Source organism: Brachypodium distachyon, chromosome 4, assembly GCF_000005505.3.
Source record: "Brachypodium distachyon strain Bd21 chromosome 4, Brachypodium_distachyon_v3.0, whole genome shotgun sequence".
NCBI lineage: Eukaryota > Viridiplantae > Streptophyta > Magnoliopsida > Poales > Poaceae > Brachypodium > Brachypodium distachyon.
The window spans coordinates 45,979,011-45,991,936 of NC_016134.3; the positions used below are offsets into that span (position 1 = coordinate 45,979,011).

Here is a 12,926-nt window from a genome sequence, read left to right on the forward strand (position 1 = left end):
GGAGATGGGGACGTGGTCGCCGGCGGAGTTCGTGTGCCCGATCTCGATGACGCGCATGCAGGACCCGGTGACGGCGCCCAGCGGCGTCACCTACGAGCGCGGCGCCATCGAGCGCTGGCTCGCCGCCGGCCACACCACCTGCCCCGTCTCCGGCCACGGCCCGCTCTCCCTCGCCGACCTCGTCCCCAACCTCACCCTCCAACGCCTCATCCTCTCCTGGAAGCCCAGCCATGCCGCTCCGCCGCCTAATCCGCTCGCCAAGCTCGTCCAGAAGGTCATGGCCACCGAAGACGCTGACGTGCTACGGGAGGCGGCGGCCATGGCGGCAGCGGATGCCCGCGCGCGGCGACGCATGCTCCAATGCCAAGGCGTCTCGCTGCTCCCTCGCGTGCTCCGTCTGTTGGTGTCCGCCGGGGCCGGAAATGTTAGCACAGGCTCTCCAACAGAGAAGAAGAACTTCTTCTTCTTCTCGGCGGCGTGCCTGGCTCTCGTGGACGCGCTGGGCGTGTCCGCGGACGAGATCCGGCCGCTGCTCGAGGCCGAGCCCGACGTCCTCAGCGTCGGCCTCGTCGACGCGCTCACGGGCGTGCTGCTGGTCACGCTCGAAGAAGAAGAGAAGGTGACGTCAGCGAGGCAGCGAGCGGCGAGGCTGATGGAGTCCGTGACGGCTGCGGCCACCCGTGCGCTCCTGGAACTCCTTCGTCTCCACCTCCGGCCAGATCTCTTCCGCGCCCTCAAGACCGTGCTCCGTGACCGCGACCAAGGCACGACGCGAGCGGCGCTCCAGACGGTCCTCAACCTGCGCGCCGCGAGGTGCGACTTCCGCCTGGCCGCGGAATCCGGCTTCGTCCACGAGCTCATCGAGCTCATCAAGATCAAGCTCTCGGCCGGCAACAATGGCGACGGCATCGGCAGCGGCCATGGCGACGCGACTATGACGAGGGATCTGGCGATGGAGGTGCTGTCCATGGTGTGCGGGAGGAGCGCGGAGGCGCGGGCGGCGGTGGCGGGGCACGCTGCGGGGATCGCGGCGGTGGCGAGGCACGTCCGAGCCAGGGGGTGCTCCCCGGCGGCGGTGCGCGTGCTGGCGAGCGTGTGCGGGAGCGGGGCGGCGCCGGAGACGGTGCGGGAGATGGCGCGCGTGGGGGCCGTGGGGAAGCTCTGCTGCGTGCTCCAGAGCCCCGAGTGCCACCCCTGGACCAAGGAGATGGCCACGCGCGTGCTCAGGCTGCACGCCGAGGAATGGGCCAGGTCGCCCTGCGTCCGCTCTGACATGCTCTACAGGTGCCTCTAGCTAGGTCAAGGTTATTGATTAGTGCCTCTAGTTCATTCGAATAATTTACCCGGCCTCCTTTATTACTGAGCGGTCATTTAGTGGAGGCCTTAATTAGCTGGTGATCCGCCGGGCGCCGATCGAGAGAGCAGCATGATCGCTTCTATTGGTCTGTTGAGAACGTTTAGGTTGGATTTGTTGTTTGATTGTTGATTGCAACATGTTGTAGCTAGGTTCGGTTGATTCTTCTGTTGAAGACATTGATTTAGGTTGGGTTTATGTTGGCTGGTTCTTTGATAAGTTTCATGCATATGCTGATTTGTTTGTCCTACATGCAAATTAAGTTGCAATTCTGTCTGAAAATTGTCCCAAATATTCATGTTTCAAGTCATATATTGTATTCACTGATCCGTCCCGAAGATGAAGGGTACGTGGTGCACAAGTCAGCGGTCCCTGACCAACACATATTTACAGCACCAAAATAAGTACACTACGAGAATAAATATCACGACGAATTTAATAAAACTAATCTATGGCTGTAGATATTGATAGTTATTATATTGTCCTAAAAACGTATCCGTGTCCGTGAACAACGATCTTTTTAGCGGCAAATAACAGCCGGCAGGAGCGCGGAGCCACGGGCAATTGTGTCTTTTCCGATACGAATACTCATATAGTCCTAGTACAATGCTATCACTACTCATGACAGGTCACTACCAGTGGGTTATATTAATTCAATACATGTTTGGAACACATCAATTTTGCATGCATGGGGAAAATATATTAGGGGTGTTCAGTTTGTAGCAATTTACATGGACATTAGCCTATTTTTTATATGGGAATGTGTAGAAGGGCCTTCCATAAATGGCCGTGACATAGGACTCCATTGCTCAAGTATTCTTTGACAGGCGGCCCTTTGACCAGACATTTTGGTTGATCCTGCAACGATGCTTGCTGTACTAGGAAATGGAAACGGATGTTTTTATATTTGGTTTCAAAAATAAGACTGATGTGTTATGTGTTTTTTTATTGGCGACCACTAGAGAGATGGGAGTATGGGACTACCGAACCCTAGCATCCCATCCGGTGTAGCTTTTTTGCCATTGGATGGAGTCTCCTGGATTGGTACTTGGTGGATGCAACCCGTATAACTTGCATTCCATTCCGTTGGCAGCTTCCAAAAATTATCCTCGGATGGTCCACACCAATGTTTCGAAAGGTGCTGTTGATTGATGGACTGCAGTGGTGTGTGTATTTGTAGTAGTGTGTGTTCCTTTCAAAGAGTGGCGGCTATCAGGTTGGCGGCGATAAACGCCACTGGAAGGTAAGACGGGAGAGGGGGTACTATTTGTAGCACTGTGTGTTCCATTCGGATAATGATGTAGGGTGTATTTTTTTTAATTTTTTTTGCGACGACGACGGATCTGGTGATGGAGGTGCTGTCGATGGTGTGCGGCAGGAGCGCGGAAGCGCAGGCGGCGGTGGCGAGGTACGTTCGGGGGCGCTCTCCGGCGGTGGCGGTGCACATACGGGCGAGCGTTGTGCGGAACAGCGGGAGCCGGGCGGCGCCGGAGACGGTGCGGGTGATGACCCGCATGGGAGCCGTGGGGAAACTCTGTTGCGTGGGAAGAAAATTGGGTGGGCGCCGGGCGCTCCAGAGTCCGGAGTGCCACCCGTGGGTCAAGGAAATGGCCAGGCGCGCGCTGAGGTTGCACGCCGGGGAATGGGCCAGGTCGCCGTGTGTCAGCTCTTACATGCTCTATAGGTACCTCTAGTTCAAATTTAGCCGGCCGATCGATCGAGCAGCATGCATGTTTTTAATTGTAGCTTGGTTGATTATTATCTGTGGAAGTAAGTAACAATAAGATTTGACAAACCAACTCAACACGTACGTTAACATATGTTAAACGGAAGTATCTCACTAACCAACTGAACACGTTCACAGAGATGCAAAAGCTGAATGGAGCACAGTTGAACTCAAGTATTTGCAAGAAAGAAATGCATCTGAAAACACGTTCAAAGATGTTAATTAAACTTGTTGGCTAAAGCATCAAGGTTTCATTTAACTGCAACACAAAGAACACTAACCAACTCTAACCAGGTACAGCAGCACACAGAACGCTAACAAGGAGACTAGAAGAGGCTTTTCAACTATCTGACTAGAATACGACTACTACCACTTAGCCTCTCCTACATAACTAGAAGACTTATCTGAACAGGCTTCTTTCAAGCTCACACGCACAGACGTTGGAAGGTCTGCCAAGGCTCAGGTACAAGGCTGATGGTATGCAGCCACTTCAGGTACAAGGCCATGACGACGCGTCGGGATGAGCTCAGCGGTTGAGCTCCTCACTATGCTCTTGTACTTCCCTGGCCAAGACCTGAACCTATCATCTCCCCTCGCATTGCAAATACCACAGCACCTTCGCTTTGCATCTCTTTGATGAGTTTCTCGAGTCGTGGCGTCTGTCCAGCGATAAAACCAAAAAATGGTCCCGTTGAAACACCTTGAGAAACACCAAACCATGAGGGGATCTGCCCATGGTTTGCATGCATTATGGCGCGAATGGTAGGAGTTTGTGTAGGGCAGGCTGTGCCTTCACTTGGTCTTGATTCCTTGGGTCGAGCAAATGAGGAAGTTTGTTCCTGCTTCGTAACTTGCCTCTCAACTTCTTCGGATTCCACACCCATGTTTAACCCTGTCACCCTATGATCTTTTCTCGGTGAGGCATGCTTCTCTTCCGCCCGTGCACAACAATCTATGACATGTCCCTCTTCATCCAATGTGGGTGTGGCAACCTTATCTTCTCTGCGCTTGAATACCGCCCACGGGTAGGGTTTCCCTTTGAAGGCTACAACGAAGAAGACAACATCGTAAGTCACTCTCCATCAATACGTGTATGCTAGGCTACAATTGAACGACAATGTAACTAGATTGAGGTAACAGAAATCTGGCACATCATCATTTTTTGTTATAAAAAAAGTTCCAAACAAGAGAAAATGCATACTTTGGTGTCTTTCGGGCAATAGAATAGAAGGAAATATCAGCATCTCGGCTTCCTCAACAACAGCTCGTAACACCATATCATTCTCTGTAACTTCCTTAACTAGTTGGTCCAAGCCTACATTGTGCCTGAGGATAGAAACCAGCATGATTAGATTCCAAATTGAGCAAAGTATAAAAGTTATCAATGCAAATTCATGTCAAACCGTAAGCAAAATACCTCATTTCATGGGGCAAGAAATACAAGGCGATGCTTTCATCAATGGGCCTTGACGCCTCGAAGCTCTTAGGCCAAGCCTCCAACCTAGGAAGCTTCGTCACTTCAACCACTGGCCGCAACAATTTTGAAATTTTCCACACTTTTTCACAGTGTTTGGCAGACAAATGTGCTGCCAATGACCCATATCCCTTGCTGCCTAGCTTAAAGTCTCCACTGTTGAATTAATAAGCAATAATAAGGTTAGCATATAGAGAGCGCCAACAAAACTACAAAAATGGGAAATAAAGCATATTTTTACCTCCAAATTGGTTCATCAATTGGTAGATCACTATGTTCTTGAACCTTGGAAGATTCAAGAACTAATGGATTTGATACCTCGGTACAACGATCCTTCATGACAACAGTTGAAGTAGTCAAAGAATCAGTTGCAACTTCAGCACCCAAAATATTTTGATCACCATCATCATTATCCTCATATATGTACTTTCCCCTCTTCACCAATTTACAATTATTATGAACTTCTTTGCTATCGGAACCATCATGTGGTTTTGTCCTCTTCATCGAGGTCCCAAGCTTCTCTTCCAACAATGGTTTGGTCCTCTTTCCATTAGATTTGTCATCATTAAATTGCAGCCCATGTGTAACTTTAGGGCAATAATTATCACCCGGGTTGCGGTGATGATTTTCTTTCTGAACATGGCCGATTGGCATTTGTTTGGCATTGCTTGAGTTGCGAACCACTGAAAAGGGGTGTGCTTTTTTTGGAATCTGATATGTGAAATTTGAGTCATCTTTTGACCCTCTAGAGGAAAGCATTATTTCAAACTTACATGAGGAAGATTCATCATCCCTAAGTCGGGATAGTCTAGACTTCTCATCAACCTTCGGTCGAGAGACCCTATCATTATGTGGCCTTGCCAAAGATGGCCTATGAACCTTGGTCTTCCTAGGCACGGGGTCTCTACCAATATTGTCCATGCTGAAGGAAGAGGGTCTATTCTTGTGTAAAGAAACTGGAGCATTTTTCACGGTTTTCTTCAATGGAAGGGCTTTGGCATTGTCTTGCGTAGACGAAGATGATCTAGAATGCTCGACAGTACTTTCTCCATGAACCATACCACTATGGAGCCTTGAGTTAGAGGATCTAGACTTCTCGATATTCTTCTGCGGAGAAATCGTACCTTTCTTCAGCTTAAAACTTGAGGCCAAACCACTTTGAAGCCTTGAGGAAAAGAGTTTAGACAATGGAGTTAGAACATCTTGACCTCCTCTAAAAAATTGTTCAGTCCTCTTCTTTTCACGTAAACTCTTTATCCACATGCCACAATGTTTCTTCTTTGTGGACGGCTTGCGCAAGGTTGGACCAAAGCGATGGCATCCCATTTTTTTGGGATATGATTCAATTTATTGAGACAGGTAAAAAATTTGAGTGCCAACAAACACTATCGCATCCAAGCAATATCTACATAAAGAATATAGAAATATTATTAATTAATTACTTAATAAGTGAATAATAGATGCCTTTCATTTCACTTTATTAAAAACCCAGAACCATAGTGTTGGCAAGCCTAACATCATGATGACTAGCTTTAAGTGTGACACGCAACTAAAGTGTACTGACGGAGAATGACAAGACAAAGATGTAACCATTGATGGTTAGAAAACTTTGACACGACTAAGGTTCGGTGTGACATGCAACTAAATAAGGCCTTGAAAATACGACATAGTAAAATGTGGGAAGCGTCACTAGTGACTTGCTACACTTAGTTCAAAATTTGTAAATGTTGGACAAGTTTACAAAAAAAATGATTATTTATGGTGAAATGTGATATGCAAACAAATGCACCCCTTCATGAACAAGAAAATGCAAAGAAACATAAAATGAGTAAGTTGTACTCTAAATGATACCACGAAAGTGTTTTGTTTCTATAATGGCACCAACCTCAAACCTCATTGACCGACTTAACATAACAAAAATAACAAATGATGCTCCTTACATGGTTCGAAATATGCAATTCGTTAAGAGGCATGTCAAAAAAAATTAAATTGTGATAACCGTTTACTCTCTCCATCCCATATTAAATGTCACAAAACACTTGCTCACAACAAAAACTCCCAACTCAGGTCCTCTAACCCTAAGTAAATAATGTGCACCATGGCACTAGCCTTTTCTCACAGATGGCACCGCAATCCAAAGTAAAAAAAAAATGCACCTAAGCAATACCCTATAGATTGAACAGATGGCACCTATTGCTCGTGGAGGACGAATAAAAACAGAATAGTTTTATTGTTTCTGATAGTGATGGTAAGCGCAGGGACTCTGGCGACGGAGCAAGAACAACGTGTCAGCCTCAAACAATCAGAGCACTCAGCAGGCCATCCGTGAATCTAGAACCGGAAAGCCATCCGTGTGTCCATCCAATCTCCAACACTCGAAAATACCGACGACGGATCTGCGCCAGCTTCAAACTAAGACTAAATCGACTAACTAACTAATCCAGAGAGTAAAGTACATCACTAGTTTATGAACTCGGCAAAAATAAACACTTTAGTCCACGAACTCGAAAAACGCACACTTCAACACGTAAACTGGGACTACTGTGTCACTTTAGTCCAAAAACGGTTCGGTACGGCTTAAACACCACGTCGACTTCGATTTTCTCAGGGGGGTTTTGTGCAACGGCGTGGTTCTTAGAGTCCCAGGATCCCCTTCTTAGGGCGCAGCCGCCTTGCCCCTCGTGGAGCGGCTTGGGCATGGTGATTTTGCAAAAAATATCCTGAGAAAATCGAGTAGCAGACTGTGGTCCTGGCTGAAACTAACGTGGCAGCCACACGTAGTGTGTTTAATCCTTGCCGAACCGTTTTTGAACTAAAGTAATACAGTAGTCCCAGTTTAAAAGATTAAGTGTGCGTTTTCTGAGTTCGTGAACTAAAGTGTTCATTTTTGCCAAGTTCATGAACTGGTGATGCATTTTACTCTAAGTATAAACCAAATGGTGACAAAGTTACGACACTTAATATGGGTCGGAGGAAGTTTCATCCTAAGTATAAACCAAATGGTCATCAAACATCAGTACCAACCCAATAAAGCACCGCGTGGCACATCGTGGTTAGCAATCTCAATTGATATGATATATAATCATCTTGCATATTCTGTACACAACGACAAGTTGTGCTGGCAGCTCATTTATTTTTTGCATTTTGGTCATAATATACAATATCAACATCAAGTGATGGCGTCACAGTTCTTGAACCAGGGGATGAAAAGATCTAATTGAAACGAAGTGATCGAATTTGTTATATGTTGCTAATTCCTAATAGATCTCATTACCATTTGAAAAATTAGCACACAGGAAACTACTCACAAAAAATTCCAGGGTTTTCCCCCCATGTTCCTTTACATGCGAGTAAAAATACAACATATTAACTCGTCTAATTTTCTACGGCACGGTACTTCCATCCCATACAGTTGGACGACATATTTACATCCGGTACATCAATTAGAAAACTCGTACAGGAAAAAGGGGACCTACAGCCTAGGTTTCAATACACCATGCACATACAACAATCAGATGAACAAATATGAACTCCACGGGTATTCACAAATCAGCGGTCTGCATTCTTCAGAAATCTCTTCCACCACCGAATGTCGATGGAGGATGATTGACCGCGCTGTATGCTGGAAATTCCTGTCACGGTGTATGAACACGATAAACTTACCAACATACAAGTGGCCCAGGGGCACGTATTAAAACATGGATAAATAAAAGCAGTAGGACTTCTCTGATTTGGAGGGAATTATATAGGGGCAGAAAACTGGTAACAAGAGAAAAACAACAATTGTGGTCAAAAAAGAAAGAAAAACAACAATTGCTACAGCCATAGTTATTGCAGTCTCCATGATTTCTCCCTTAATTTTCTGTTATTCTAAAACTTGATTATTGAAAACCTCTCAGGCCTTGTTTGGCACTAGTGTTTTCTAGGTGTTTTCTAGGGTATTATCCATTCCAAATTGAAAAACACTAGAAACCCAAATGGTTGTTTGATAGAAAGGGGTTGGAGGGGATAATCCCTAGTTTCCCCCCACAAAACACTCCATTTTTGTACTAAGTTAAAACACTTCTCATACTAGTGTTTTTTTAAGTGTTTGGGGTGTTCACCCAAAACCCTCAAATACCAAAACACTAGTGTCTAAAAAATACACTAACACCAAACAAGCCCTCAGTTTTGCATTCTTTTAGTGTCTACTACTTCTCTTCTTCCCTTTCATCTTTCTTTTCTTCATCTGCATCATGATACTCGAATATAATATGGCTGGAGCAAGTCAGCACCAATAACAAAGCACTAGAGTACGCATGTATGTTATCTACTTGTGAGTTGTGACCCAATGCAGTAGCTAGCAGCCCGGTAAATACCATTTAATTTTTTTCCATGAATAACGTGGCAACATCAATAAATGAAGCACTGAATAGTATCTGATTCTGTTGTTATACATTAGGGTAGAACAAGCTGTGCAGTCTGTGATATCGAAGGTCAGTCCTCCAGTTCAGGATGCAAGGAGCCAAGGAAAGAGTAGCATACTCTTTCAGTAAGGCGCGGTTGTCTGGTAACAAAATGTTGGTAACTTACAGCAAGACCAATAAGCCATGTTAGTATATCCCAAAAAAAAAATTGCTGCAAGGTATGACCATAATCGCAGGCTTCACCAAATTATTTTGTATTGCATAGACTGCACAATGGGTCCTTGAAACTTGCAAACTTTGTGTATGTAGGCCCATGAACTCAAAACTAGTTTTAAAGCCCACAGATCTTGACAAAGGAGTAAATCGCACACGGAGCCTTAAGCTTGCACGCTTGGTTCAAGTAAGTCCTTAAACTAAAAAAGTTAGTAGGTCTTGGAAACTACCAAACCATAACTACCTTTTGACACAATAGAGTAGAAAGTTCAACAACATACCTGTGGTTGTGGTGCTGGTGCACACTGAGACACAGAATGCATAGTTGCATGACCCTGAATCTGACTTGTTGAAACACTACTAGTTGCAGGATATTCCTAGAAAGGATATAAGGTGTGCAAACTTATCATCACATGCCAAAATAGCTACAGGATAATAATTAAGAATACAGCGGAAGAGTTAATGCTAGGACTTCTACCTGGTAGAAGAAAGGTCTACCGATAGATGAGTTTGTTGCAATATCTTCTGTTGCAAAATATTCATTTTGATTTGGCTGGTCAATAAAAACCGAGTGGTCTGGTTGAGGCAAGACTGCTTGTTTAACATTTCCTACAAAACAGTGTAGTGATTTATCAAAAGCAATACTACCTAAGCACTGAACAAGCAAATATACTGTAAAGTAGAGGAGGAATTACTTGAACTTTTATCCTGCTTAGTTAGTTTTTTCTTCCTCTTGTCAGCCTTACTTCCATCTTTGTCCTTTCCTGAGGGGTGCATATGCATCCTTTTGAGTTCACATACACTTTCTAATGACCTTTCTCCATTTTCAAGCACATCAACAATAAGTTTTCTTGTATCCTGATGACCTTTGCTCTTCATTAACAGATCATAAACAAACAGCATAGCTCTGTTACGATATGCAAGCTGAGCTGCCGCGCAATCTTGTTCTGGAAACTCGTCAGTTGGAAATAAATAAGTTCCTTTTCTAACATATTTTGTCCACCGTTTTAAAACATATCTTTCAGGAATTTTATCAAGATTCTTGATACTGAGTGCATTTACTGCATGTCGACATTGTATGCCCATCGTCTCAAATTTTTTGCAACTACAGTTCAATTCCATGGTAGAGGTGTCAAGGGAAACTATCCAAACTTTCGGGCCACTTTGCGAAATGAACTCAAACCTATACAATGTTTCGCTGCATCGCATTTCCTGATAAGAATAAGAAGTGTCGGTGTATCCATCTAGAAACTCTGTTTCAAGAGACTTGTAGACTTTATGTGTGTAAACTTCAGCAGCGTGCTGCAAAACACTGTTGTGCTTAACTGTATACTCTGGGGGAGACTGGTTGCACTGAATATCCTCTAGAGATTCATTTGTACGCCAACTCCCAACCAGTTTATCAAACTCAAGAACAAAATTAGTGGGTGAAATTGATTCATCAGCAATGCTGCTCAGCACACTGTGTGAACTCAAACTCCTATCCAGTGATTTAATACCACCATCAAATGTATCCATGAGAAGAGCTGTGCACCATTTATGCCTCTGCTCAAATTGATCAGTGAGCCACTGGTCACCCTGCAAATTATTCTCATGAAGCATCATGGCCCATGTTTCCTCAAACTCTGCTTCTGATTCACAATCTTTCATGCACTTCATGAACATGCTATAAAATGTCCCGGAAGCATTTAGAGTATCCAAATAGGACTGCAGATTCTTTTCAATATGCCATGAACAAAAACAATGGTGAGTCTCTGGGAAAATAACTTCAATTGCGTTAGAGATAGTGTCATTCTGATCAGTAAGGATTGTTTTAGGCGGATTACCACCCATTGAGTCCAAGAATGACTTAAATAACCACTCATAGGACGTCAGCGACTCATCTAACATAAATGCACAGCCAAACATAACATTTTGCATGTGGTGGTTAATACCAACAAATGGAGCACATACCATATTGTACTTGTTGGTACGAAATACCGTGTCAAATACCACAACATCTCCAAAACAGTCATAGTCAACACGGCTTCTACCATCCCTCCAAAAGAAATTAGTCATTTGGCCTTCTTGGTCGACTTGCACGTCCCAATAGAACATACCTTGTTCAATCGTTTTACGCCTAAAATAGCCTACAAGTGCCTGGGCGTCCTCTGATTCAAACAGTGTGTAACTTTGGATACTAAGCTGACTATGGCATTCAGTACCATCGTCATTCACATGCAAACTGTCATTCATTGCTTGCATTTCGGCATTCACCATTGCATTCAGCGCCCTGGGTTTTGGAATCGAACGGGTCCTTACTGATCTCAGTAAGTGTATATCTCCAGGCGTAACCAACTCATGATTATGTTCAGGAATTATCTGAATGACTCGCCACTGACCTTCATTGTCAACTCTAAAACGGACCATCGCTTTGCAATTAGTTCTGGTCTCTGGCTTATTAAAGTTTGCCTCGGTAAGCTGCTCATCATCCTTTAAACCTTCCTTTGAGCAGTAATAGTCTTTCGTGCGAATAATTTTGGTCCCTGTAAAGTAGTACTGCTTTCCCTTCCGCACACTAAAGCCCATACGGTGCCCATAGTCACAGTACAACATGTAAGCATGTTCCTCACTGTACACAACTTTCGTCCGCAGTTCTTCAGTAAACTCCTCATGGTTTGGAGTAACAGAATTGTTTTCCTGGTCTTCTTCATCCCTCACAAAATGTTCATCCTGTCCCTGTTCTTGGCTGTCAAAAGCTACTTGACCCTCATTTTCAGCATCACAGATCATTTGCACCTCTCCATTCTCCTGAGCTTCTTGCACGTTGTCATCCACGTTGTCGAGACAGATCACATCCGCATCGACCTCAATAGCGTTGGAAGCACCTTCCATATCTGCATAATCCACCACAAAAGGCAACGTATTGGTCCACAATCCCAAGCAAAATCTAATTAGAGAAAAATTCAAACAAGCGACAGATCATAATTAAGGATGTGACAAACATAAGATACCGCCATACTAGAGTACACTTGGCTTTGATCAATTAATAGCAACTTAAACTCTTAAAGCATGCCGTCTGGAATCTGAACCCTAAAGCCAAACACGCTTTCGCGATCGTGCGAGCTAACCACTATCTCCGGTTATCCAAGCTACCCTACCCTTACCCTCACCACGTGATGTACGCAATCCCTCACACATCATAACCTCTATGCTGCCCAACCCTAAATGTGCAAGGCTCACTACATATGCATATTTCATTGTACCAGGTTAGCACAGTATTGCTCCCCTGACGTTCTCCGATACAGCGTGGGAGCTAAAATTTTGGAAAACGGATGCGACAAGAACAATTTATGGACCCAGGACTGACCTGTGGCGGCAGGGTTAAGGAGTCGTGACTCCGGCCGTCGGCGAGGGCCCGTCGCTGATGGGGGGAGTAAGGCGGCGGGGAGGGGTTATCCTCTGGACTCAGAAAGACGGCGACGTCACGCGAGGGAGACTGGCACCGGCCGGGGAGGTCGCCTTGCCTCCGCGCGGGGAAAGGCAGCGCCCTGCGCTGGGGAGGCAGGCGGCGAGCGTGGGTGAAAGCGGGCGCCACCGCTGCCGCTCGCGGGGCGTGGGTATGGGCGGAGGGGACAGCGGTGGGCGAAGCACTCTCAGCGGCGGCGAGGAGGCGGCGGTGACGACCGGCGCAGGAGGTTCGGCGAGGACGGCGCGTGCGTGGGTCACTGGGTCGGCAATGGAATGGCTGCGATGCAACCCAGTCGGCGCCTC

At 45.6% G+C, this 12,926-nt stretch overlaps 2 protein-coding genes across 2 annotated transcripts; one reads left to right on the plus strand and one right to left on the minus strand.

The window, feature by feature from the left end:
- On the plus strand, positions 1–1,294 carry LOC100822368 (E3 ubiquitin-protein ligase PUB23). Its single transcript, XM_010241195.2, has one exon. It carries the CDS (start codon positions 5–7, stop codon positions 1,292–1,294), a length of 1,290 nt encoding a protein of 429 aa, XP_010239497.2. The 5' UTR covers positions 1–4.
- A 6,530-nt stretch (positions 1,295–7,824) lies between these two features.
- LOC100839044 (protein FAR1-RELATED SEQUENCE 5) lies at positions 7,825–12,911 on the minus strand. The gene is made up of 5 exons (XM_003578836.4): positions 12,523–12,911; positions 9,869–12,049; positions 9,652–9,782; positions 9,455–9,550; positions 7,825–8,186 (listed from the first exon to the last, which is right to left on the minus strand). Exons 2-5 carry the CDS (start codon positions 12,045–12,047, stop codon positions 8,121–8,123), a joined length of 2,472 nt encoding a protein of 823 aa, XP_003578884.1. The 5' UTR covers positions 12,048–12,049; positions 12,523–12,911; the 3' UTR covers positions 7,825–8,120.
- Between the last annotated feature and the right edge of the window lie 15 nt (positions 12,912–12,926).